Below are 27872 nucleotides of genomic sequence, written 5' to 3'. Positions count from 1 at the left end.
AGCGACCCTCGGCCGGGATGGCGGCGGCGGCGGTGGCGCGCGGTGCCTGGGGCGGGCGGCGGCGCGTGGCGCTGAGGGTGAGGCGGCGGCCCCCGGCCCCGCAGCGGCTCCCGCGGCTCGGGGGGGGCTGCGGCCCGGGCGGCCGAGGGGGGGTCGCGGCACACCTGGCCCCGGGGCCCCGCGGGTGGGGCGGCCCCGAGCGGGGAGTGGCCGGTGGCGCCGCGGCGCGGGGAGGGTGGGTGGGTGCTAGTCGGACCCGCGGCGGGGTGGCAGGGGCCGGGGGCGGTCGGGAGCCCTGAGGAACCGGGCTGGTCTGTGCTTCCCCTCCCGTCCAGCTGCCGCGGAGAGCCGGTGCCCCCTGGATCGCCTCAGCCGCCGCCTCCTCCTCCTCCTCCTCGGTGGTGAGTGCCCGTCCCGCGGAGCGGAGCCGGGGGGCAGGGGAGGCCGTGGGGCCTGGGGGGCGGCCCCGCCCGGGCCGCGGAGAGGCCGCGGGCGGGGGGAGGGCGCGGGAAAGCCCCGGGCGCCGCCGCTGCCCTCCGCAGCCGGCCGAAGACTTCCCTCAGGTCTTCTCTTGTAAGGTTTCTGCCCGCTCAGCTCGGCTCGGCTCGGTTCAGCTCCCCTCCCCGCGGCTGCGGGTTGGTATTTGTGGAACAAACATTGGGGACTGCCCGTGCGCGGCACACGGTGGGGCCCGGCGCTCAACAGGAGGGAAGGGAAAAAAGTTCAATGTCAGACTTGTTTGGCTGCGGGGCTACGCCGCGCCCGCTTGGGCAGCTCCCTCGGCGGGCCGCGGTGCAGCCGCTCCGGGAATCGCCTCCCGTTACTCCTTGTAGCGAAGGTACAGCTAAGGGCCCTGTGTTAGTTCAGTTAATCGCACCCTGATTTGTTTTTTCCGTGTTCCTTCAGCAGCACGCGTTGTGCTACGTATACACCAGCCATGTTTTTTTCCCGATTTTTAGATTTCTTTTACCATGTGCAATATCTGTTCAAGAAGATCGGCAAAAATAAGTATAGAATATATGACTAATAATGTGTGAAAAAAGATTGTTTCAAGCTGTGTGGACTGGCCTCATATCACCTATTTATGGCAGAGAGAGGATCTGATTTCCTTTGGGTAGTATCAAACAACTGTAACTGTTATAGTGCCTTTTTTCTTCCCGTATCCATGATTATACACTCTCCAAGTTCTGAACGGCTAAATCATGGTTCTCCGAGTAGTCTGCTTTACTACAGTCCTTGTTCCCACAGCAGGCTTATTTCTCTACAGAAAAAAGCAGGTGATCTTACTGGAAAAGTGTGATCAATCTTAATTCAGCATTTCCTGGCTTGTTTAAAATATGTTTTCTCTGTATATGCAATTCTCTAGATATCCCTTTTAAGCAATTTGAAAAAACATAAATTCCATTGCGCTGAAGTCCACATGGGTCATAAAGCACTGGAGCTCATAGGTCTGCTGCAGATACGTGGCTCTTGGGCTAATGGAGTGACTGATAGCAGTAGGAGTTTGTCATTCTTTGGACCAGCACTAGAAGACCTTTCCTGACAGTCAGGAAACTTAGCCAAGGGACTCAGATTTCTAGAATCTAGAAGGGATTGTATTTTCATAGGCACAGACTTCTGCCTCTCCCTCCCAAGTGCAATTCCAGCTACATAATCATCTGTAACTTTTTTATTTTTTATTCCCTCCTGGTGTTACCTCCCAAATCACTAGGTCTTTCTTATTCATTAGCAGTCTTACTTTACACTTCTCATCCTAGCTTTCTCATCTCCAAGCTTTTTCAGCTTGTCCCAACTGTCATTGCTGTTCACTTCTAATCACTCTCAGCCACTTCTCGCTGTCATTACTTGTCCAGCCAACGCCATTTATATTCCTGATTCTTCCTCTGATCTCTTTCCGCTCACTACACCTTGGGTAGCATCCCAATCCTCATTTCCCTCTCATAATTCCACATCCTAATTTCTTCAGAGTTCCCTGATATATGTGGGTTTCTGTCCCAGTTCTGTTGATCTGTCCCATTTCTGTTCTTCACACAGCAGGTCCATTTCCCCTTCCTCTTATCTGTTCTCCCAAGGCACTGGTTTGTGGCATGATTAATTGGTTCTTGCTTTCTCCTAGTTCTCTCCTTACCCTCCAATATCAACTCCTAGTTTCTAGTTTCTTAGTTTATACAGTCCCAATCTGTTTTCCTGCATGATACAGTTTTGTTGCCTATCCAGTGCCAGTTACAGCTTCTACCTCTGCTTTTCCTTCTGCCCTACGTCTACCTGAACTTCTTATTCCAAACTTTCCTTTTCTCTCCTCTCCCTCTGAGCTGGAAAGTTCTGTTTTCTGTGCTGCCTGCCAGGACAGTCACTGTGAACTCAGCAGATGCAGGTTCCTTGCTCTTAGTTGCAGGACCAAGAGGGGAGTGGGGAAAGTCCAGTTTTATGCCTGTAGCTATGAGCTGGAAAGATGAACCTCCTTAGTGGCTTGATGGGAAGGAAACACATAGTACAGTGTGCACCGGTGTCGTGGTTTAACCCCAGCCAGCAACAAAGCACCACACAGCCGCTTGCTCACTTTGGATCCTCTGTATCCCCAACTCCAAAACCCTAGGGGTCAACCTCAAGTCTCCCCTGGTGCTTTCTGCTAGAGGCTCCAGCTAGGGCCATTCTCCCTGGCTGCGGCGTAAAGCACATCTTTAATATCCTGCCCTGCCCGGGCTGGCCCCAAGGGCTACTGCATGAACTATCTCCCATATAATTTGTTCAAAGGCTTGTTGTTGCTCAGGGCCCCATTCAAAATCATTCTTCTTCTGGGTCACCTGGTAAAGAGGGCTTACAATCAGACAGTAATTTGGAATATGCATTCTCCAAAAACCCACAATGCCTAAGAAAGGTTGAGTTTCCTTTTTGCTAGTTGGTGGGGACATAGCTGTTATTTTGTTGATCACATCCATTGGGATCTGATGACATCCATCTTCCCATTTTATTCCTAAAAAAGGATTGAGAAAAATGCATTAGCGATATCAGTTGTGGCATACCACTTGGCTGCCTTTGACTCCAGTTCATACTGAAGTTCTAGCATGTCTGGCATGGCAGTGCTCAGTGGTGGTATAACTTCATTCAGGCCACGATAGTCCACTGTTAGTCTCCACTCCCCTTTAGACTTTCGCACTGGCCATATGGGACTGTTAAAGGGTGAGCAAGTCTTGCTGATCACTCCTTGGCTCTCCAGTCAATGGATCAGTTTATGGATGGGAATCAGGGAATCTTGGTTGGTGCGATATTGCCGCCGGTGCATTGTTGTGGTAGCGATTGGCACCTGTTGTTCTTCGACCCTCGGCAACCCCACAACAGAATGGTCCTCCGAGAGATGCGGCAAGGTGGACAACTGTTTAATTTCCTCCGTTTCCAAGGCAGCTATACCAAAAGCCCATTGGTCCTCTTTTGGGTCCTTGAAATACCCTTTCCTGAGGTAGTCTATGCCAAGGATGCATGGAGCATCTGGGCCAGTCACAATGGGTGCTTCTGCCACTCATTCCCGGTTAGGCTCACTTTGGCCTCCAATACAGTGAGCTGTTGGGATCCCCCTGTCACTCCAGAAAAACAGATGGGTTCTGCCCCCTCTGTAGCTTGATGGCATTAGGGTACACTGTGTACCGGTGTCCACTAGAGCCTTATGCTCCTGTGGGTCTGATGTTCCAGTCCATGGAATCCACACAGTCCAGTAAATCCAGTCGTCCCTTTCCTGCACCTGGCTGGAGGCAGGGCCCCTCTAATCCTGGTCATAGTATTTGTTGTTCACTTCTTGTAAATGTGAATCAAGAGTCCCTTGATTAAGATTGGAAGTAAAATTAGCCCTTTCACTCTGTCTGGGGAACTGCTCACTGGAAACTGGAGCTGCAATTTTCCTGGAAGAACTGCCTTTTGTAATAGTTTTTCCTTGCAACTCACACACCCGTGCCTCTAGGGTCGAGGTAGATTTTCCATCCCACTTCCTCATGTCCTCTCTGTGGTCATGCAGGTAAAACCACAGGGTGCCCCGTGGTGTGTATCCTCTATATTCTCTCTCTTGAGCAGGACGTTGACTCCTAATGCCTGAGATACTGGTCCGTACAGGTGGGGAGTGGGATATATCCTCTTCGAGTTGCTGGACCTTCTGGGACAGTTTTTCCACAGCCGAGACACAGGCCTGTAGGGAGGAAGAGATACTTTCTTCATATTCCCAGAGTCAGCTAGCCACTTCATCCACTTTTGGTGCCTCTTTATCTTTCCAGGCCAGTATTGCCAACGAGTTGGCATATGATGCTGATACCACCTTCCACCACATGGGTTGTGTGCACCTGACTTCATCTGGATCTTTGGGTAACTGCTCATTGTTCAGGTCACCATAAATCACCTCCAGCACGCCCAGTTCCCTCAGGTACTGGGTACCTCTGTCTGTGGTGGTCCATTTGCCTGGGCGATATATAACATCTTCCTTGAAGGGGTACCTTTCCTTCACGCTTGACAGAAGTCGCCTCCAGAGGCTGAGGGTTTGTCCCCCTTTTCCAATTGCTTTGTCAATGCCCCCCTCCCTAGAAAGGGATCCCAGCTGCTTGGCTTCCTTACCCTCTAATTCCAGGCTACTGGCCCCGTTATCCCAGCATCGGAGCAGCCAGGTGATGATGTGCTCGCCTGGACAATGACAAATCTTTTCACATACCTCACAGCTCATTCAGGGATAGGGATCGGGTGGTTACCATCTCACTTACAGGTTCTGTCTCTTCCTCCTCTGTTTCTCTTGATGGCCCTGGTTCATCTTCATCCCTTACTAAACGAGCTGATTTTCTTGTGTATTTTTTATTGTGTGTAGGGGCAACTGATACCGGCATGGGTTGGTTCTCTGGTTTAGCCATGGTGCCTGTCACCAAGGTTGGAGTGGCTGCAGTGCCTGTGGTTGGAGTGACCGCAGTGCCTGTGGCCGGGGTTGGAGTAGCTGCAGTGCCTGTCATCTTGTCATCACATCCAGAGACTTTCTCTTTCCCTTGAGGGTACTGAATAGCGTTGACCACAGCTCGATAGGTGTGGGCCAGTCCCCAGCATGTTGCAATGATTTGTGTCTCTCTGGAGTTGCCAGGGTGACAACATACTTTTTCCAAATACTTTACTATTTCTTCAGGATTCTGCACTTGTTCAGGAGTGAAGTTCCAAAAGTGCCCACTGTCCCGGGTACTTGACCATACTACCTCGCATACCCTGCCACTCATAACTATCCAGCCTTGGGGCAGATCTCTGTTCTTAAATTGCTTGCTAACCCTCATCAAAGCCAAAACAATATTCCCAAGAAATACCAATAGATGTATCTTAACTACCCAAGGATGTTCAAGATACTGAAAAGTTATTGTAATGAAGGAGGAAACATCATAGAAGAAGGTAGCGAAGGTGCCATTCTGTATTTCCTCCACGAAAAACCTCTCAGAGTAAGAGGTATAATTGCTAATTCTCTCCATGAGGTGGTACCCGAAGTACAGTAATGGCTTCAGTACAAATACCAAATAATGCTCAAGGTCAGTGTTTTAATAACAAATCTCCCAGGCAAAACATCACTAATCACTGCAGGGCACAGCAAACTGCACAAACCAACACCAAACTTTAACATGTACAGCAAAAAAAAGAGCATGGTGCAGATCAGATGAACTAATATTGTAACCAGCAACTGTTAACTGATTCCTTAACACATTCTGCTTAATCTGTTATTATCTCAGACCCTTCGGGCCCGACGTTGGGCACCAAAAAAGGCTGCCATGGTTTAACCCCAGCCAGCAACTAAGCACCACACAGCCGCTCGCTCACTCCCCCTGCCCCAATGGGATAGGGGAGAGAATGAGAGGAATAAGAGTGAAGAAACTCCTGGGTTGAGATAAGAACAGTTTAATAATTGAAATAAAATAAAATAGTAATGATAATAATAACAACATAATAATAATAGTAATAATGATATACAAAGCAAGTGATGCACAATGCAATTGCTCACCACCTGCCGACCGATACCCAGACAGTTCCCGAGCAGCAATTGCTGCTCCCTGGCCAACCCCCCCCCCCCCAGTTTATATACTGAGCATGACATCATATGGTATGGAATAGCCCTTTGGTTGGTTTGGATCAACTCTTCTGGCTGTGCCCCCTCCCAGTTTCTTGTGCACCTGGCAGAGCATGGGAAGCTGAAAAGTCCTTGACTAGCATAAGCAGTACTTAGCAACAACTAAAACCTCAGTGTGTTATCAGCATTATTCTCATACTAAATCCAAAACACAGCACTATGCCAGCTACTAGGAAGAAAATTAACTCTATCCCAGCTGAAACCAGGACAACTGGGTACATGGAATTCTCACAAGGTGAATTGTTAACCGTTTCTTCTGAATATTTATGAATTGCGTCTTTTCAGTTTTCTAACTTGGTAAACATTGGGTGATTAAGTAGATGGAAATAGTTCTGAACATAAGCATAGCAATGTATTTTTTCTATAACTGCTTTTAGAAAGAATTTTGGCCATTTTGGTGTAAAGTGAGAGAAAAAATGGGGCAGAGAGCATGAAAAATTTCAGCCTAAGCAGTTAGCTGGGTCCTGCTGTAAATACTGGATCTAGATTCTCTAGCAGGCAGCATAGCAGTAAATTGTGAAGGCTTTCATGTAGTAAGACACACTGGTATCTAGGCACCTTGAGACAAAAATCACTCATTGTCCAGCGTTTTGTCCTCCACAGCCAACAACCAAACTCTTCATTGATGGGAAGTTTGTTGAGTCCAAAACTACCGAATGGATTGATATCCACAACCCGGTAAGTGAAATGGTCTCAACTGATGTATTAGTGATCACCGTGCAACAAGGATCTTTGCCTCTGTTCAAGCATTTGGCAAAAGGGGAAATTACATACATTTCTTGAGAAAGGTTTAGACTTGGAGCTTAAGACGGATTTAGCACCATGTAATTGCTTCTCAATTTCCTTTTCACATGAAATGTCAGTCTTAGGAAAGTGGTGACCTCCTTTATCTCCCCTGTGTAGTAAAACCCTGATCTCTGGAAGGGAAGCTTAAACTCCGCTTACATTTTTTTTGCTCATAGAAAGGTTCTGTGATCAGTATGTCTAATTTCTGAAGGTTTTCTTTCACCCTGTGTGTGAAATCAACCGGGTGTGATTTGATGCCAGCTGAATGTGAAGTCCTGATAGAGACTGATTTCACTCTCAGACCAAGGTAAAAAATCCTGACAGCTGAAGCTCCCCTCCTTTCAGAGAGCTTCTATCTGTGAGCCACAATATCCACAGTGAATTTAGAGGTTGAATGCTATGCAGTGCAAAATAATCTTAGATTAGTAGCACTTGTACTTGTATGAGTCCTCCACCAAAGACAAATGGAAATGAGATTGCACTCAGAATTCTGACCCTTCTGACCCCTCTAGTAAGCATTTGGATAGCAATTTCTAAAACTTTTCTCTGTAAAGCCCTATTTTGGTTTGTGGAAGTGAGTAGAGCAGCAAGCCATGTTCATGAAGCTCATTTGGTCTGTATGTGGTAACCAATATTCTTGTTTAATTTTCTTTCTCTTGCTTTGAGTAGTTTCTCTCTTAGTGATGTACCTGATGTTTTTGTCATGTCAAAGCAGACTTAATTTTTAAGAGTGCATTAGAAGAAGGTTAAACTGCCAAAGACAAACTGTTAAAGTTAAAACACTGTAGAACTAAGGTTGCTTGTGAAAATTTTACTTTGGCCTAGTGGTCTAGGTAAACTAACATCAGTGCCAATTGCACAGTCATGTACTGCTTTTTCCAAAGGACCCTTGACTCATTTAATGCGCAAGAGGGACAGCAGATGAGCCAAGATGATGCAGGGGGAAAAGACCACAGTCCACAGAAACCTTTGCCTTATACTCTCTAGAAGCTTCAAGATAGACAAGTCACTTCAAGTCCAACTTGGAAATCAGTACTGCATTTGCAGCTTTCTGGGTGCCTAATTTGAGATGTGTAGAGTGCAGGTTTTCAGAACTATTCCAGTTGTAGCCCAGGCCTTTTGTGCACACCAAGGAAGGAGCCTGTTTTGTGCTCTTCCTTCAGAAGTACAGGTCCTTGTGGAACACGGATATTAGGTGTGTGGTGTGAAAGGACCATTGAATGGTTGGCAGGGACAGATGGAAAAAGTTGAGTTTTGATGCAGTTTGTTTTTTCCTTCAGGCCACAAATGAAGTGGTTGGCCGTGTACCAAAAGCCACAGCCAGTGAGATGGAGGCAGCTGTGGCTTCTTGCAAAAAGGCTTTTTGGAACTGGTCAGAAACATCTGTTTTGAGTCGCCAGCAAATCTTCCTGCGTTATCAACAACTCATCAAAGACAATCTGGTGAGACACCATGGCTGTGTGTGATGGCTGTTGCTGAATGCATTGCAGTTGACTTTAGGAATTAAATTGAGAGACTCAGGGTTTACAGAGTTCTTGATGAGGCATTGTTGCCATGACTGGGGAGCCAGCTGAGACACTGTCTTTGAGAGGTGTAGCAAAGCACTCTCCATCAAATGGGGACAGAGAGGCAGTGCTTCTTAGGGAATATTATTCTGCATTTGTCCCTTTACCAAAAGACCACAAGAGGAACTTTCAGCCTTGATGGAGAATGTGCCAGTTGATAAAGACAAGTGGAGAAGTATGTTACTATGGCTTTGGATTTCCCTGACTGCTTTTTCAGTGTGTCTGTGGTATGACACCTGAAAGCTGTAGAGTACAAGCCAACCCATGATTGTTTTTTCTAAAATGTCAACTGTGTGGCTTATTGGCTTCTTGTCTAGAAAGAGCAAAACACTACAGGCTTTTCCAGGTTCTGCTCAGTCCGTTCATTGTGATGTTCAACTCTCTGTTAAACTGTCTTATCCCCGCACCCTGTTTCATGGGCAGGCACCTTTCTAATGTTCATAAACTTCATGTTTTCCATTTTCAGAAAGAAATTTCAAAACTCATCACCTTTGAGCAAGGGAAGACCCTGGCTGATGCTGAGGGAGATGTGTTCCGAGGCCTCCGTAAGCTGCTGGCTCCTCCTGTTAAAAAAGGGGCTTTGAGGACCCATAGGAAGGGAGGTCTCCTGAACAACTGATTGCCCTGGGAGTCTGTACATGTAGCTCCCTTCATAGCCTTCTACTGAAAGAAAAGGGGCAATTGTAACTCTAACCTGAAAAGTTCCCTTAGATGGAGTTTCCTTAAATCAATTCCAAGTTGTTAGACCCTTCTGTTTTCTAGGAGTGACTACAAATTGCTGTAAAGGGATAAGAACTTCTTGCTTGTGCTCAGATGTCTAAGGCTGAGTCCCAGGTGGTACAATAATACTATACCTGTGCTTCTTTTACTTGGGCTGTTGTGTCTGTGCTCCTATCACAATGACATATAATGCACTTGAGAGAGAATCCATTCACAATGAGCTCACAGTGCTTGGCAGAGCAAAGGGATTTTCTGGAGCACAATGAGTTTTAAGCTGTGGGAAAAGAGGCTGGAAGAAAGACTTTGGGTCAAGGCAGTGGTGAGAAGGGAGTTTGGGGACTAATTGTTAACAGATTATCCAGTGGCATATTGCCCTTTCTGCTGCAGAGGTGGTTGAACATGCTTGCAGTGTGACATCCCTCATACTGGGAGAGACCATGCCCTCCATCACGAAAGACATGGACACTTATACCTACCGCCTGCCTCTGGGCGTGTGTGCTGGAATTGCACCGTTCAATTTCCCAGCCATGATTCCTCTTTGGATGTTCCCCATGGCTATGGTTTGTGGAAACACCTTCTTGATGAAACCATCCGAGCGTGTACCAGGAGCACTGATGTTCCTTGCCAAGCTGTTTCAGGATGCTGGTGCCCCTGATGGGACCCTGAATATCATCCATGGACAACACGAAGGTAATAATAGCTCTTCTTGGGAGATGGCTGGAGTGTGTAAGTGTTGTGGTGTGTGTTCAGTTGGAGGTACCATTTGGAGAGTCTGATACTGCTGCTGTTAGATAGGTTTGGACAGATGCTTCAGCCCTCTTGATGGAGGTGAAGGGAGGAGACTGGGAGATTGTCTGCCATCCTGCACCAGTTCTTTCAGGAGATATGGTGGACAAAATTGTGGGGGCTGGGATCAGAGTTCCCAAGGCATGCAAGTGCTCAAATTCTATTTAGCAATCTAAGCTCCAGCTGAAATAAGTAGATGAATCATCTTGGTTTCCCAGGGAAGCCTAAACAAGAATTAAATGCCTCAACTGAATGTGCAGTGGATGCCAGTATTCTAGCTCCTAACATGGTATTTTTTACAGCACGCAAATAGCTTCAGAACATGAGGATACAAATAGACAACAGTAACTTTGCTTCAGCATCACTGAGGCACCTTGGGAGGTGCCCAAAGTGTGAAGAGATGGCAGAGAACCAGGTGTATGAGGACAGGGCAGGAGTACATGTGCTGAGAAATTAGCGGAGAGAGGCGTAGACAGGCAGTGGGGGAACTCGGATGTAGGAGACACAGGCAAGAATTTTGATAAGAAGAAAGATACATAGATTCAGCACTGTGGGGATGGGAACAGAAGGAAACATTTGCACACCACAGTTACAATGTATTATTTCCTGTTTGAAGCTGTGAATTTCATTTGTGACCATCCGGATATCAGAGCAATCAGCTTTGTGGGATCTAATCAGGCTGGCGAGTACATCTATGAGAGAGGATCCCGGAATGGCAAGAGAGTCCAGGCCAACATGGTAATGCCTCTGAATGGAGCACACTTCAGCACAAAGACTGCCTCTGTCTCCTGTGAATGTTAAGAGATTGACCCTGCCACTCAGCAGCAGAAGCTGACTTTGCTACTGATAGTTAAGTGATGAGGCTGCCCTTCTTGCCAGCCTGTTGGTAGCAGAGTCATAGCTACTATATGAAGATATTGCCAGAGAGCTAGAGAAGAAGTGGGCTGAGGTGGTTAATAATGGGAGACTGTGTATGTGTTGTATTTCAGGGAGCCAAGAACCATGGTGTGGTGATGCCTGATGCCAATAAAGAGAACACCTTGAACCAGCTGGTTGGAGCTGCTTTTGGAGCAGCTGGCCAACGCTGCATGGCCCTGTCTACAGCAATTCTAGTGGGAGAAGCTCAGAAATGGCTGCCAGAGCTTGTGGACAGAGCCAAAAATCTACGTGTAAATGCAGGTACAGACTGTGATAATTTCTTACAAGGTACTTCACTTCTGTACAACTGTAGCTTTTCAGGTCAGTGTATCTGCCATACTATGGTGTGTCCCTTGGAGCTGTTGGCACCGTAAGTTTGATGTGTCCCTGCATTCCAGATTGTCTGGATTTGGAAACAGAGCCCTAGACTTGGAGTTAGGAATATGTAGGAAAGCTTGGCAGTATGACCATGATGCAAGGTTTGTAGGGTCAGTCTTGGTTTAACTGGAGCTTTGAGGTTGTAGCCTATGTTTAACTCAAACCTACCATTTATATAGCAACCTTACTTAGACATCCTTCCAATTTGCAGTAAACATGCAATAAAAAGGAAAAATGGAAACAAGTACTTTGGAAAAACTAGTCTGTTATTAATTCTAGGGGAATTATCTTTTGTTTATGGTCAATAAAGTCCTGCAAAGGGGAAAAGTTTCCTTTCTGAGAAGAATCTGTTGTTGAATTTTGTCTTCCCAGTGATGTAAAATTATGCTTATGCTTATGACTTCTTTTATTTGTTGATTATGAGAGTTGCAGGCTGATTTTCAGATTTTTCCTGCCAGTGTAGTTATCTCCATGATGCCTGTGAAGAGGAAGCTGTCAGGGTTAAAAACTTGGCATCTCTGCCTCTTTACAGGAGACCAGCCTGGAGCAGATCTAGGGCCTCTAATCAGTCCCCAAGCTAAGGAACGAGTTTGCCATCTGATTGAGAAAGGAGTAAAAGAAGGTGCCAGCCTTCTTCTGGATGGACGTAGTATCAAAGTGAAGGGCTATGAAAATGGCAATTTTGTTGGGCCAACGATCCTTGCCAATGTCAAGGTAAGATGACCAAAACCAGTGCTTGATAGTGTATATTGCAGGGTCAGTTGAAAAATGGGTTACCCAAATCAGTCAGTAATCAATAACCACCAGGTAGAAAGCCTGTAAATGGCTCAGCCTTCCCTGGCACAATTCCAGTGAAGTGCTCATTGTAATGCTGTTGTGGAGGTGATAAAAGGATTTGCAGTCGTACAACATACTCTGAATGAGGTTAATTATCTTAACTTCAATGGATCACAGCCAATTAAAAGAAGATATGGGCAGTTTGTACTGTGTTAAACTAAATGTCCATCGAGCATAGTGTACTTTCTGTAGTAATGGCCAGCAGCAGATGCTTAAGGAAGAGTGTGATGAACAGCCAAACTTGCAATATTCCTTCCTCTGTTATACATTCCTGCAGTTTGCAACTTAAGGACTTGTAGGAACAAAAGCTAAATATCTGTGGAAATCTTCACGAGAATAATATAGGATAAGGTACAAAATCTCTTTGTTGTTGCATATATTCACAACGTCATTGAGTCAGCCTCTCAATATAAGGCATGGTGTGCCACAGATGGACACTGCTGTGGGGGGAATATTCTTTACCAGGTACACATCCATGTGAGTTTTCATACCAAAATTCATTCTTTTATGTTTATGCAATTAGCTGATATGATTTCCTTAATATTTAAATATTCAATTCCTGGTGGGCCTTTTGGTGAGTGATTCCATGATAGCAAATGAATCTTGGTAATTCTGCAATTGCACTTTGTATTTTTAGGATTTTATTGATTTTATGCTGTTAGGCTTTTAATCTATCTCAGAATTTTCTTGTCTTATTTTCATTAAACATCTTAAAATACTTCACTTTCCCGTGATGGAACATAAATATTGTTAGGTATTCAAAAGGAAAAGTTTCACTGAGATTTTGTGATTCTTAGTTTTCTTATACAGCGGTTAATAATGCAGTAAGCCATGTAAAACTTGTCAAATGAATGATTTATAGTTTGCTGTATTAGCTATTAGTGATTAAAGTACTCTCCAGCTGGTGTTTTCTGTATTTGTCAGATGTTGCTAATTATCAGACATAAATCCTGGACACTAAGTTGGAAAGGATAGCAGGTTCTAGTCACTTTGTCAACAAGAACTGAAGCAAACTATCCTGAATTAATCCCAATCTTAATCAGCCTTGGTCAGAGTAGATGTGTAAGTGAGGTGAGGCAGGCAGTAAACACAGAAAGTGCTGTGGAGATGGAAAGTGGTACCTTCTTTAGTGGACTAGACAGATGGCAGGGCATGGGAAATGGTGAAAAGGCAACGAGGACTGAAGGATGGCCTGTGGCAATGCAGTATGATGGGTGATCCTAGGAATATCCTGAGCATTAGCAGCATGTGTGTTTATTATATCCTATTTACTAGGACATTTTTATTATATCCTGTTTATTATACCCTATATACAAGCTGCTTTTTCTGCTCTTTGTCTTGGCAGCCAAACATGACTTGCTACAAGGAGGAAATCTTTGGGCCCGTCTTAGTGGTTCTGGAAGCAGACACTTTGGATGATGCCATTGAGATAGTGAACAATAACCCCTATGGAAATGGAACTGCAATCTTCACCACCAATGGAGCCACAGCTCGGAAATATTCTCACTTAGTAGATGTGGGGCAGGTATGTTCAAGCTAGAATTGTTGCTATTAGTACTCACGGTTTTCAGTGGGTAGCCATCCAGCTGTAGTGACTAATCACTGACTACTCATCCAACAGTACCCAGCCTCATATTTAAGGAAACAAAATGTGGTAGCTTTTGGAGAGTGCTCTGCAGTCTGCTACTTCTTGTGATTAATATGGCAGCTTTCCTTTTGTTTAGGTGGGTGTCAACGTTCCAATCCCAGTACCCCTGCCCATGTTCTCTTTCACCGGCTCTCGTGCTTCTTTCAGAGGAGACACCAATTTCTATGGCAAACAGGTAACTTACTGATTCAGAGTACTCTATTGGGCTGAGTTCTGATAAATCACATTATAAACGGCAATGGGGATATGGTCATCAGACCTAATTAGTAAGGAGACTTTGAAGCTGTCTCAACCAGGAAACTGAAGGCCAGCCAGTGATCACAGCCACCATAATGCACGTTACAATAGCCAATTCCTTTTTTTTTTTTCCCCCTTAAATATAAAAAAGCAAGTCTTTTTTTAGGAGATTTGCAAAGGGAGCAAGAACTAAGTAGCAAGCTTTCTCACAGAACCAGAATCTTTGGGGAACTGGTAAGAGGAACAGGCTGACGGGAATTGTTCCCACAGAGGAAAACTCAACCCTCTGTAGATAAAAACTATTTGATACACCACTAGTGCAAACCTGAAGAATTCATAAGGCCAAACATCTGATCCTTGTGTCTCTCCTGTCCTCCAGGGAGTGCAGTTCTACACACAGCTGAAAACTATCATTTCTCAATGGAAAGAGGAAGATGCCACCGTTACCAAGCCTGCTGTGGTTATGCCAACTATGGGCAACTAAATCAGCCTTTGCAGATGCTGTTCTGGTGCCGTTCTCCTTCTATGCTGCACTTTCCAGCTTTGTCCTGACTATCACCATTTCCTTGGGAACGAATAGAAAGCTCCATTTTCTCAAGGATCTCTGTTTCTGTGCAGATCAGGCAGGCTCATGTGACACACAGTCTGGGTTTTCTGTTGCTGTCAGTGTTTTTTGGCTAGCTGAACTCAATTTTTTTTCCTACAACCTATCACAGAGCAAACAACCTTATCTAACTGAAAGGGCAGACAGTGAGACTGGTCTTGATTTGTGTTTCTTTCCAGACCCTCTAAACTTGAACATTACTCTGGTTTCCACTTCAGTATCTTTAGCCTTAGTGACTCACTCCTGGCTACATCTTGCAGCAGTTTTCTTTACCTCTTTATCTTACATCTTAAGATTTTAAGTTCACCTTACTCAAAGATGAGTACTCATTTTGAGTGACATAACTGGGACACCTTGGGTGTCTCATAGACTTTACATACAATGAAGACAGCAAGTTTGGGAGTTGAAAATGTCAGTCTTTCATCTGTTGAGCAGTTTCCAAAACACTTGGGAAATAGCTTTCTAAGGATTTTTCAGGAACGCATATTTGATTGCTTGTCTGAGGATGAAAGAAATTCCTGTGTGGTACAGTGACCTTCACCGTGCCTCTGACAGCTTGAAAACTTCTGTTCCTGTTGTGCGTGTGGCTTGCATTCTCCAGCTTGCTGTCAATTCCGTTATACCTGAAAGTTGTTTGGTGCCTTTTTACCGTGCTAACAGATACGTGCCTACAGGTCCTGTAACATAATGAAACTGTGGAAGCAGAAACATAAGCATGTATATGTATCTTCGCAGCACAGCATCATGTGGGTCTGGGTAGAAGGGAGAGCAAGTAGACGGGTCAGTAGGAAGAAGGAACATGGTTTTTAATCACAAAGCAGCCAGGCCCGTTTTGTTGGTTCCTTTTCCTGACTATAGGTGTATTTCTTGTGTCAATTGATTGATGCCTTGTCACATTTGCTGAAATAGGGTGACATTCTCTAGGGACTGCAGGTCCCATTACTAGAGACAGATAAGACTTGGTATACCCTGTTTTTAAGAATATGTGCATTTGGAGCTGGACAGCCTATATTTTTATTCCTGGTTCCTGGAAGATGATGCAGCCATGAGGGATCTGCAGGGAACTCATTCAAGCACCCACGGGAAATAGTATTATTCTAATGATTGTAACCATTACTTGCTCTAATTAAACAACCCGAATGTGAACACTTTGTATCCTGCCTTCTGGCAATGATGCCTTGTAACTGACAGTTATGTATCAGTGCAATTGCTGTGCGTTCACTAATGTTTATGTCTTGTTTTTTTCCTCTGCTATACCCTAGAGGGAAAGTCTCACCGTGCAATTTGATTATGAATTAAAAACATGCTAATACATTTCTGCACAATATGACTGTTCCTTGGTAAGACATTATATAGGTGTGATGTTGACTTTATGGTCCTCTTTGCAGAGGCTGGTCTGTAACTCCTGTAACCTATGTATACATCTTCCTTTTACAGTATTTCAGGGACCTCTGTACCAGTTTCCTCATACAGCATTTCAAGGAATGCCTTGTTTCTGTTTCCACATACACATCATTTAATCACAAAAACTCTTAAGCTTGACATAAATGACTTTATTACAAACTGAAAATATATCTTCATCAAATTATAGCGACACATATATACACAGGTTTAACCACTAGTCCAAACCCTAGTGCTTTGTACGGGGTCATCTGAGCTCCTGGCTTGGGAAAGAATAAAATCTTTACTTTAAGGAGCAGGAAAATAACTATATTTCAAATGGATTTCAAATGCATAGTCAAAGCAGCAGTGCAGCAGCAGACAGGGGATTTAGAATTCACAGCTTTGCTCACAAGATAACTTCCAAAACAAAAAGTGCAGATGAGTTGGTAATTGCTGTGGCTGTCGTTCATGCAAAGTGTACAGCTGCCTTACTCTGCGGTGTTAACATCTGAATACACGGAAGGAGTACTGCAGAAGATGATGAATCTGATAATTTGGCCTGTTGTGTAATGAATATTAGGTTGGGAGAAGTATTTTCTGTGCTGCAAAGGTAAAATACTCTAGGTAAATCACCATTAAGACATTGGCATTCATTCTTGCACGTGGGAAAAGAATACTAATTAACAGTGTCTAATATTGTCTACAGTCATTCACTTTCAAAATGCCTTAATTTGCTTCCTAATCAGTAGTGCTAGTCTGACTTTTCCGTTGTCCTCTTAAAACCCATTATATCTTTCCTTTAGAAATTCTAAAATCCAGCTTCTCCTGTAACAAAAGCAGTCTTTATCAAGCTTACCTGCTCACTGAAGAATTGCGGGAGTATCCTTGTGCTTTCTCCAGACCTGTTCTAGACACTTGTATAATCTTTACATTTGGGCACAAACATCTTTTCTGATTATCTGCATTTCCAACAGCATTTTTTAAACAGACGGTTTTAAATAATTGTACTAGAAATACATATCTTGCACCTGCCTTTTTTAGTTAATGAAATGCTTTTTTAGATCAAGCTGCAGATGCTGACTGGTCATGATGTACCTGCCTCATGTCACTGCTGTTACTGCTTTCCACCCGTTTATTCTCCTTTTTATTTCAACATTCACTATAAAAAGTTAAGCTAAAGAATATATCTTCTATATTATACAAAAGTATAGTCTAAGTATAAAGTATCTCATAATTTCTTTAGACTCTATTAAAATACAATTTTACAGGCAACGTTTTGCCTCCTATTAAAAATTGTTTCTTGCCTAGAAGGCACTGCAGTCTAGATTCTCAAAGCTATTTAATACTCTTAAGTCCAAAGATGATGTTAAAATACTTTAACCACCTTTGAGAATTGGGCCTTATGACTTCCACTTCTGGTTTTTTTCCCTGTCTGTACAAAAAAAGGCTACAACTTGCTTCCACGCCCGTTTCTGGAACTGGCAGTCTGCCTCTCCAAAGGAGGTGTCTCTCATCTTTCCATATAAATCCCTCCAAGACTCCTGCTTATGAGTTTTATCTGGTCATTTGATGATGAGTATTCCATTTTGTTTTGTGTGCTTGACTGCCTCATGTCTGACATGATGGCATGCCAGAACCCCTCCCTACTTATTCCTCCAGGGTAAGTTGATATTGCTTGCCTTGGAGTGTTATAATTAGCTATATAGTTGTATTTGAGTCTGTATCTGAAAATCAGGCATATGAATCTTCCTCCTGGTTCATTCTCTCTAAGTGATTCCATACTGAACGCAACATCAGCTTGACAGATTTTTGCCTTTTAATCAAAGCTTGCTGTGCTAGCTGAAAATGCCTCTCCTTGTATGATCATGGCCTTTCACAAGACAATCCTCCAAAAATAACAAAGCTGCTTTTCAATAAGAGCAGGCTTTAAGGGGCATGAGATCAATTTTTTTTTCATGAGAGCTGAGTCTAAATTCCTGCTGTTAAAAGATCAACATGACCAAAAATTTCAAAATAAATAAAAAATTCCTCTCTCTTGTCACACATACATTTACTTGTGTATAAACACACTAATACAGATCTTCAGACAAACCAAAGTATTCTAAAGTGGGAAGGATAACAGAGAGACAATTGCATCCATTTATATATAACCAGGACTGAGAACATGTTAGATAGTGTGGTATAATTTATTATCTTACCCAATTTTGCTTTCTTCTTTAGCATCGTCAGGAGCTGGAGAAGTAGCCAAAATTCTGGTGTATTTCCTGTGAGGAAGACACAAAAGCAAAGTAATCCTCAGCTAACGGTGTTTTACTCTCAGCCATGTTTCTAATCCCACACCAAACTTGTTTTCTAAAATGAAAAGCAAGCAAAAAACACCGGGGCACCTGAGCTACTGCAGTACACTCTCCAAAATCAGCACTATGAATCAAACCTGAGTTCAGTTCACTATGGAATTCTGTATTTTGTGGCACAATCATTACAATTAAAAGGGAATGAGGAGAAACAAACAAAAAAAAAGTTTTTTAAAAACTAGGTTTAATCATAAGTCAACTTAAAATGAAGTGTTTGTATTCCATTCCTCAAGCTTTCATACTCTACAGCTTTATGTGTGCTCTTGTATGTTGGCAAATACCAATAAAAGGAGTTAGATCCACGCATAAATTGGAGACATAAAAGCTGATGGATGAATCATTTAATTATATATTTCTTACTTCCACTGTAATAACCTTCACAAAATTTGCTAAAATTCCATTAATGTAACTTTTGCCAACAAAATATAAATTTATTTTTTAAAAAAATTAAATAAACTTTTTTAATACAGAGAAGCTGATATTCCACCCTAAGCATTAGGTCTCCCCAAACTCCATTAAAAATCACAGCATTTTACAGTTCTCTTTGGGCCCTCTTATGCCTCAGTTCCCAGCTTATAATATACTTAATGCTGTTTGAACTTTGAATTTCCAGTGAGACGTATTTTAGGTATCGCTAAAGTCATGCTCCCAAGTTTCTTACGCAGACAGCAATGAGCCATAGAGTAAGTACACTTTTAATAATCTGGTTGTGGGTATTTGTACCTTTTAATACTGGGCAGATTGCTTTATGGTATGCTTACTAAAAGGAAATACATGTGGGGAGTGCTACTGTCACAATATACATTATTTACTTGTTTGGTAAAGATGGATAGGGATTTATTAATGACTGAACAAAATTAATCCCACTGCACTGAGCAAAGTTAATTCTCCTCACTTCTCCTCTCTTCCTCAGCACTACCAAAATTTACTTCCACTTGCTTTTCTTTTGATACTGCACACAAAGATCTAACAGTATAGTCTGGTGCATGTACAAAATTAGCACATAGTATATCAACCTTTTCAGAAGGTGAAATCACCTTTTTCAAAAGGTTAAAGTAACTCACACCAAGTCACACAGTTAGCTAGATTCTGGTGTTAGATTCAGAGCTTCTTGGAATCCCCTGACCTGGAGTTATCAGCCCCTGTAACAGGGAAAGTTCAGCATTCACCTACTGAAGAAACAGAATATTACCATGGATTTGTGCCATTCATTTTGGCAAAAAGCAATCGCAGAACACGTTCTTTTTGTTCCCATGTCAACTCACTGATATCCACTTTTTCAAACTGGATTTTTTCCCTGAAAAACACAGAAAAGATCAATGAAGAAAATGTCAAGCCATATCTCTCATGGAATCTGTATGTGTAAAACAGGTTTTAAATTCTAGCTCTGCGTTGTTCTTGTTCAGGTATTCATAGCATGTAAACTCAAAAAATAAATCTGAGCACACAGTGCTGTCTTTTTGACTTCTAAATCTATGGGCTGTCTAAGTAGAACAAACCTGATGATTTCTGTTACACGTGCAGTGGTTACAAATAGTGGGAGGGGGAGAGTTAGTACTACCATGGATTATATTCAAGTACATTATCCTTCCCTTGCTTCTCCTGTTCACACATAAAAGGGTCGAGACACATAACCAGTTTTCATTCCCGGTTCCAGTCTCCCCCTTCTCTTGCTCCAAGGAGAAGCTTCCTTAGATCTCAATAACTACTTTCACCTCTGATTTTTCATGAAGTGTTTCTGCTGTTATCATTTTTGAGATAAGATAACTTGAACTGAACAAACCATTCCCACTGATTGTGTGTTGCCAAGTTATTCAATAGCCAATGCATACTAACCAAACATTTTATTTGGGAGTGGGATAATTTTGATCTCTCGCCAAGGATGTATGCAAACTTCAGCTATGGGGGACCTTAAGTCTGTGACTTAAAATCCAAGTGCCTGGACACTGCTGCAGTTTGTAGGCACAGACTTCCAGCAGGAGGTTGGAGACCTGTCATCCTGGCCACTGTGGCATGTGTAGCCCTAATTTAAACTGAGCTGCATCCTAATACAAATTCTGAGATACTCACACTTATAAATCTGAGATTTTGGTTTATTCACTATACAATGTAATCCTGTCAATCAGTACTGTACTGCATGTGATCTTGTTTTTGTTATGTCAGTGTCTATTTCATGTAATTGCTTAATTTTTAGATTATTATGAAGCTTGAGGAAAATAGCCTTTGAGAGCACAATGCAAAGCAGGGGCTTATGACATATGGAAAAACAGTTGAAAAAAGACTGGATTTGCTGTCTACTGGACGTTTCTGTTAACGTGATCACCAACATAGTAAAGAGCTGTTAGCGTCTTAATTGCGATTTTTAGGCTTCAGTGTTGTCAGCTCACTGGAGTAAGTAAAAAGCAAAAGAGCAATGCCGGAAGAGCAATGCCTATAAAACCAAAAAGATTACAGAAGCAACAATAATTATTAAAAGGAAACTGCAGAAGCACATCTATACTGGAAGTTCTATATCAAATTCCACAGCACATGGCAGAATATGCAAAGAACTCTTTCGAGCTTATCTTTAACTTAATCCATAGAAATAATGACCAAAAAGTAATAGCCCTGTTGAAACTAGGTGCCCACAAAGTCACTACTGATTGATAGGATATTAACCTCGTACAGTTATTCTCACTACAGAAGCCTCCACAGGCTTTCCAAATCTAGACAATATTATCACGCAAAGGGTTTTTTTCAGGTGTGCTAGGAAGATAAACACTAGTTTTTGATGTTTCAATACCAGCAGCATTTCTCTGCTTCCTCTAGGTCTCTGTACACACTATTCGTGCTATTTGTGTTGCTTTTGAATGTTTTGATTTTGGGAAATTCTTCCTTCCCTGCACATGCCTCCATCATTTTTCTGTAACAGGCAGCTTGGGCCTTTTTCTTATAGTGCTTTCTACTGGATATGATCTCCTGCTTCACATGTTCCAGAGCATCTAGGAAGAACTGTTCCACCTCAGTCCTCTCCTTTAAGATATTCCGGGCTAGTTTCTTCACTCGGTTCATCTCCCGATCCTTCATTTCTAGTAGTTGCTGCAGTTTCTTGATCTCCACCATGCTTGCCTGGTTTTCTACCAGCACCTGATGCTGTGTTTTCTGAGTCTCTCTCACAGATTCTCTGGTCATGCAACGTAAGGCCATCTCCAGCTTTTCCACCTTATGCTGCAGATCTCCAATCTGTGCTTTCTGGCAATTGATCTGTAGGATATGTTTTCGAATCAAACCCTCACTGGTTTCCTAAAAGATGAGAAGAAATTATTTGGGCTTTTATTTCATTTGCACCAAATCTAGAGGGGGTTTTTTCCCCCCAACACTGACAATGTGGTAAACATGCTGGCACCTTCTCATTGGAGAGTGAATAATTCTCTGGGATCAGGTTTTTGTTTACAAGAGAAGCCAGATAAAGAAGGCTTGGTATGTAGTATACATTACAGAGAGACCTAGTCTCAATGGGCTAGCATAGGAAACCCTTCCTTCTTTCTCCTCCATAATTAAGATAGAAGAAGAGCTCTTCTTCAGACAACTCCAAAATCAGTAACTGTGGAGGTGTCTGACCAGGGAGAGGTCAGCCTCAGTAAATTTACATCTGTATCCAGATGTACCCATTCCTGGAGGAAAATGAAACAGAATTAAACCCAGAGCAGAAACCTTCTCCTATAACAGAAGAGTTTTGTCCTCTTCTAACTTATGGTTGATTTTCTGCAATACCATTGTCTCTTTCAGCTGGTAAGCAAATGCACCGTGAAGACGAACATTCTCCTTAAACACCTCTCTCCCAGTGCTGTTCAGCTGCCTGGACAGAGAGAAACAAAATCCAGGAGCTTTAGTCACAACCTTTCTTGCTTTTTTTATATTAAAATCAGTATTTCAGTGTACTAATTTCAGAGCTAAGCTGTAAAATACTTACAGGTCTGTACCAAGTTTTCATAGCTTTGCTTCTAGTCCTACATCTGGACTGGGAGAACAAAGAAAAAGCGGTACCATTGTGATAGTATTACCTCCAGTCCTCCCCTGGAACCAGCATAAGTCTTACAGTTTAAATGTAAGTGCTGACATCATCTTGACATTTTTAATATAAAAACAGCCTAGGTCATCGCTGATTTTGCCCTTCAAAGCCCATGTAGTAACACAGGCAACTTAGAACACAGCGCTAAAACATTTTTGTAAAGTAGAAAACAGGAAAAGCAAGTGTTTCTTACAAAACAGCCTCACGCTGGGCGGTCTCTGCCATCATTATTTGCTTTTTCTGAACATTGTCTTCCAGTCTTTTCTGAAAGGGAGAAAAGCCTGCTTAAATTTTACATGAGACCTGTGGCACCAAAGCTAAAATCTTAAACAGTGCAAATTCTAAAATCACACCTGCAGTTTTCAGTTCACCCAACTTCTTGCTAGAAAAAGAAAGAAACCCCAAGGGCGCTGAAGTACCCGATGGAAATGGAGAATGTGGCCTTTCTGGGATCCTGCCATCCCATGTTTTTCCTTGGAAAGCTGCACCTAGCCTCCAGCTCCTTCATCATACTTTTATTGACATGGGAAATTGTAAAGTGTTCAGTAAAGAACTGTGAAAACTATACAAATCAGAGTTGTCAGTGGGAGAAATCATTTTGTTCTAATAAAAGTTTCTTTAACTGTCTGTCAGTCTTTACCTTTTCTTCAAGAAACCTCCTCTCCAATCTCACAACTTCCTGATGTCTCCTGTTTGAAATCTCCATACTCTCTTTTAACTATGATAAAAAATAAAATGTCTGTAATTATGGCATTTTATTTCAACAATACAAGTGTGGATGTACTCTTCAAGCAGGAATTTGGTAGTCTTTCCTGGCACCACCCATAGTCTTAATCAAATTTTTACACTATAAAATTCACTTAACCTTCTGACTTTTGCTTTGCTTCCCTTTCATAGTTCACCTTTGCCCATATTTTCAGATCACTGGCAGTCATCCACACACACTGTCACTCTGTTTAATGCTCAGTTTTAGAAATCTGCTTTACTTTGTCTATTCATTCAAGTCATCAAGATCATTCGAAGTCCAATGCCTCAAGCATTCTTTGAAAAACGCCTAACTCGCATTTGATATCTTAGCTTAAAAGCAGCTTTATATTAATAATCCAAATGCTGTTGACCAATCATTTGTCTCCATGGAAAGTATCTGGTGTTGTTCCTAAGCCCCTTCTTGTGGTTGAAAAATATTCCAGCAGAGCTGAGTCAGCAAGGCACTTGAATTGCTCGAGACACTTTTTTCATGTCATCAGTCAGCTGGGATATTTTTTTATCCCATGCTGAAATGTTTTGCAGCCAATACTACTATTTAATATTTGTATTACAGCTCCAAAGTATCTCTGATTAGGTCATGTGCTGTATAAGTGCTTAGTGAAAGACAGTCCCTAGTTTTATATTATAAATGGCTCATGTGGTTGAAAAGACGATACAATACTAGCATTCACATCCTAACTGAGCTGACTAGTGATAAATCCGTCAGACTTATACTGCTTATAGCCAATTGCTAGCTCCTCCAGACATATCTTTGAAGTGTGTATTAGATGCTCTAGTCCATCCACATATATGTTTGTACGATTCCATGTTACTGTATAAAAAAACAAACCCAACCCTACAGCACTGGACTATTACAGAAGTGAGTTCTGGCTACAGAACTTGTGTTTTATCAGCTTTTCCTCACTCTCTGAAAACTGTAAAGAAAACAATCCAGTAGATAGGCCATGTCTGTGCTCCTCCATTCCCAAACTCTATGCTGCCATGCAGACAGAAAAGTTGCTTTTTAAATAAATATTGCAAACACGTATTTATGACAAACTTACATCTTCCAGCTCTTTCTCCATAGCTGCTTTCTCCCTGTGGAACTCCTTTATTAATTTCAGTTCTAATTGAATTTGGCCAGTTTCTCTGACTTTTTTCTGAAATTTTTCTTCCAGTTGTTTTATTTGTTGGGCATAATAGTGTGCCTGCAAATTAGAAATTCTCAATAAGAAGAAAGCAAAATGAGATAAACCAATCATCAAATATTGTAACATAAAACACAGAGCACACGGAACGGAATGTCTGAAATTATACTGAGCTGCAGTGTTTTAAAAAACAAGGAATTCATATTTAGAAGAAATGCTGCAAACTCAGCAGAAGCTACACTCCAGTGAAATAACAAGTCTAGAAATGAATAGTAAGTGTAAAGCAACGTCCATAATATCCTTGTATTGGGTTTGCATGGCCAGGTTTTGGTAGTGGGGGGACTATAGGGATGCCTTCTGTGAGAAGCTGCTAGAAGCTTCCCCTGTGTCCAACAGAGACAATGCCAGCCAGCTCTGAGACGGACCCGCTGCTGGTCAAGGCTGAGCCCATCAGCAATGGTGATAGCACCTCTGGGATAACTTATTTAGGAATGGAGAAAAAAACCTGCAGTGGAACAACAGCAGCAGAGAGAGGAGTGAGAATATGCGAGGGAAACAACCCTGCAGACACCAAGGTCAGTGAAGGAGGGGGAGGAGGTGCTCCAGGCACCGGAGCAGAGATTCCCCTGCATCCCATGGTGAAGCCCATGGTGGGGCAGGCTGTGCCCCTGCAGCCCATGGAGGTCCATGGTGGAGCAGATATCCACCTGCAGCCCGGGGAGGACCCCACGCTCGAGCAGGTGGATGTGCCCAAAGGAGGCTGTGACCCCATGGGAAGCCTGCGCTGGAGCAGGCTCCTGGCAGGACCTGTAGACCTGTGGGGAGAGGAGCCCACGCTGGAGCAGGTTTGCTGGCAGGACTTGTGACCCCCATGGGGGACCCACGCTGGAGCAGTCTGCTCCTGAAGGACTGCAGCCCGTGGAAGGGACCCATGCTGGAGCAGTTCGTGAAGAACTGTAGCCCGTGAGAAGGAATAATGTTGGAGAAGTTTGTGGGGAACTGTCTCCTGTGGGAGGGACCCCACGCTGGAGCAGAGGAAGAGTGTGAGGAGGAAGGAGCAGCAGAGACAATGTGTGATGAACTGACCGCAACCCCCATTCCCTGTCCCCCTGAGCTGCTGGGGGGAAGGAGGTAGAGAAAGCGGGAGTGAAGTTGAGCCCAGGGGGAAGGTGTTTTAAGATTTGGTTTTATTTCTCATTACCCTACTCAGTTTTGATTGGCAATAAATTAAACTGATTTTCCCCAGGTCGAGCCTGTTTTGCCCGTGACAGTAATTGCCGAGTGATCTCCCTGTCCCTATCTCGACCCATGAGACTTTTGTCCTGCCTTTTTTCCTATTTTTTCTCTCCCCTGTCCAGCTGAGGAGGAGAGTGATAGAACAGCTTGGTGGGCACCTGGCGTGCAGCCAAGGTCAACACACTGCATCTATCATGTATAGCCTTTTCTGCTCTTTATAATCTGCAGGGGGAGAAAGTTCCTTGTGGAGCCTGCTTGATGGGAGATAACTGTCTTAAAGTGCAGATGAGCACAGTTCTGTGTTTCTTATTGAAGCCAGATTAACAAATAATAATTTTCTCCATTCTTTTTAAGAATTCTTGGTTCAACAGTAATGAATGAAGGAGAACTATAAAAGAATTCAAAGTAGTTTATTGTTTATCTTGGTAAAAATGAAATGTGTTTTTGCTGTGCCTCTGGCCTCACCATTACCCAGCTGGTTCCTAATACTATTTCAGATGCTATAAAATAGTCCTACTACTATCTGAAATAATGCTACAGAGTCATGGGATAACTCCCACATCACCATTGCTTTTTTTCAAGTTCGTTCTTCATGCAATATTTTCACATCAAAACCTGTAACAGTTAACTGCCCTAGCTTGTTCCTTGTGGAGGATATTAAAATCAGAACTACTTTTCAGCCTGCTCAGAAGACCCCACTGTTCTGAGGACAAAGAGGAAAGTTCATTCACCAGCTGCTGCTTCTCTTCTTGTGCTTGCTGTTTCAAATCAATCAGCTCCTGCTTCAGTTTCTCAATCTGTGAAAAGAGAAATCAAGAAACAATAACTGGGGGGGTGGTATCCTCACTGCGTTCTTGTCTTCAAATTTAATTATGAGAAGACACAGAAAGAGGGGAAAGATCCCTTGTTTGCAGTGTTCGGGTCAATTAAACCATGTGTAAAACTGTTTATGTTAAGCATAGGAGATAATGTAAGCTTAAACTATAAAACCCCACACATTTTAGATACAAACAGATCTGTGGCTACTGAAGAATAAAAACTATGTGGACAGAGGGTTTTCTTCTTTACTGTTTTGGATAGTGGTGCAGCATTAGAGAAGCGGTTTAGAAAAGGAGAAAAAAAGACAGATACAGAGAGAAAAACAGGCAGCTGGAAAAAGGTCTGAGTAAGGTTTCTATACTGGATAGGCTGCAAGGAAATGGTGGGATGTGAGCAAGAAGATTGTCTCCTACCATTTGACCTCACCAATGTCCTGGGGATCAGAGCTTTGTACCTGCTTATTCAATAAATAGAATGTTAAAATATTTTAAATTTAGTTTCCATTTTTGTTTTTTCTAAATGAAAAAGGGGTTTGCTTGGTGCTTGAATTTAGAAAAGCAGGCATAGGACTAAAGTGAAATAATCTGCGATGGAGGAAATGGAAGCTGCAGTGTAGGGCTTTTTTTTCTTCATTGTGTTCTAAGTAGAGTTTGGGTCTTTAAAACCTTCTCCAGGTAGCTAAACCCAGTGGATTCCCCCTTAGCTTTCTCTTTTTTCAAGCTGAGCAAACGCTTCAGCCTCTCCTTGCACAGCACACCATGTGCTGAAGCCCCCGAGCGCTTCGCTGCCCCTCCGCTGGCCTCCCTGCGCTACGTTGCCCTCTCCCTTGGACTGAGGGGGAGCAAAACCGGAGGCCGTCGTCCCGGCTGAGGAGCGGGTCCCGGGCAGGCAGGGCGCTAGGGGCCAGGCCTCCCCGCCGCCGCCCGAGGGCCTTCCCGCGGCCAGGGCGCGCTGCTGCCCCACGTTCACCCGCGCCGCCGGGCCCTGCGCACGGCCGGGGCGGGGCGGGGCGGGGCGGGACGGGCACTGCCCATCTCCGGCCGCAGGCACCGAAACAGCGCGGGGGCAGGGCCCGCCCTCAGGTGTTCCGCTACAGATGGCCGCACACCGGGACGCTGGGCCGGGAGGCCCGGGGGAGAGAGGCCTGCCCGGCTGCGCGCACACCTCCTCCGCCTTCTCCTGGCCTTGCTCCGTCAGGAAGGTCACCACGGCCGCCGCCTCCCTCTCCGCGCCCGGCCGCCACCACAGCAGCTCCGCGTTGCTCCTGGCCAGCCGGCGGGCGGCTTCGCGGTACTCGGCCCGGGGCGCCTGGGTCGCCGCCAGCCGAGCCTCCCACAGCGCCGCGTCGACCTCGTCCCGCTTCTCCTCAGACACCCGGGCCGCCTGCCCCGCCGCCGCCGGCCTGCGGGAGCGGGAGGAGCCGTGGCGGCAGAGCGACCAACGCCTCCCCGCCATGGCCGCCGCCGCGTCTCCACGGCAACCCGCCCCGCCCGTTACGGCGGAGGCCCCGCCCCGTTGCTTCGCTTACCGG

At 43.9% G+C, this 27872-nt stretch overlaps 2 protein-coding genes across 3 annotated transcripts; one reads left to right on the top strand and one right to left on the bottom strand.

Annotated features, from left to right (window-relative positions):
* The first annotated feature begins 17 nt into the window (after positions 1–17).
* On the top strand, positions 18–15867 carry ALDH6A1 (aldehyde dehydrogenase 6 family member A1). Of its 2 annotated transcripts, none has more exons than XM_075712251.1 (12): positions 18–77; positions 336–398; positions 6728–6802; positions 8191–8352; positions 8942–9020; positions 9583–9885; positions 10598–10719; positions 10971–11160; positions 11810–11991; positions 13460–13639; positions 13839–13937; positions 14379–15867. In XM_075712251.1, the coding sequence occupies exons 1-12, from the start codon at positions 18–20 to the stop codon at positions 14481–14483; spliced, it is 1620 nt and encodes a 539-aa protein (XP_075568366.1). In that variant the 3' UTR covers positions 14484–15867. The 2 variants fall into 2 exon arrangements, with proteins under 2 accessions (XP_075568366.1, XP_075568365.1); XM_075712250.1 differs by having other exon boundaries at positions 336–401.
* Positions 15868–16419: 552 nt separating this feature from the next.
* Positions 16420–27796, bottom strand: BBOF1 (basal body orientation factor 1). Its single transcript, XM_075712377.1, is given in 9 exon segments — positions 16420–16588; positions 18185–18250; positions 19533–19637; positions 21123–21622; positions 22034–22178; positions 22585–22655; positions 24203–24346; positions 26254–26319; positions 27506–27796. Coding segments are annotated over 9 exon segments (1524 nt in total). The 3' UTR covers positions 16420–16452.
* Positions 27797–27872: the final 76 nt, after the last annotated feature.

The sequence above is a fragment of the Pelecanus crispus genome, chromosome 6 (genome assembly GCF_030463565.1).
Source record: "Pelecanus crispus isolate bPelCri1 chromosome 6, bPelCri1.pri, whole genome shotgun sequence".
Lineage (NCBI taxonomy): Eukaryota > Metazoa > Chordata > Aves > Pelecaniformes > Pelecanidae > Pelecanus > Pelecanus crispus.
Note: the sequence above shows the minus strand (reverse complement) of the source record. Positions and strands in the feature narration are given on the sequence as shown.

Coding starts and splice junctions, on each gene's coding strand:
- ALDH6A1 (XM_075712250.1), top strand. CDS start 18: ATGGCGGCGGCGGCGGTGGCGCGCGGTGCCTGGGGCGGGCGGCGGCGC. Junction 78..335: donor GGCGGCGCGTGGCGCTGAGG/GTGAGGCGGCGG, acceptor CCTCCCGTCCAG/CTGCCGCGGAGAGCCGGTGC. Junction 402..6,727: donor CCTCCTCCTCCTCCTCGGTG/GTGAGTGCCCGT, acceptor TGTCCTCCACAG/CCAACAACCAAACTCTTCAT.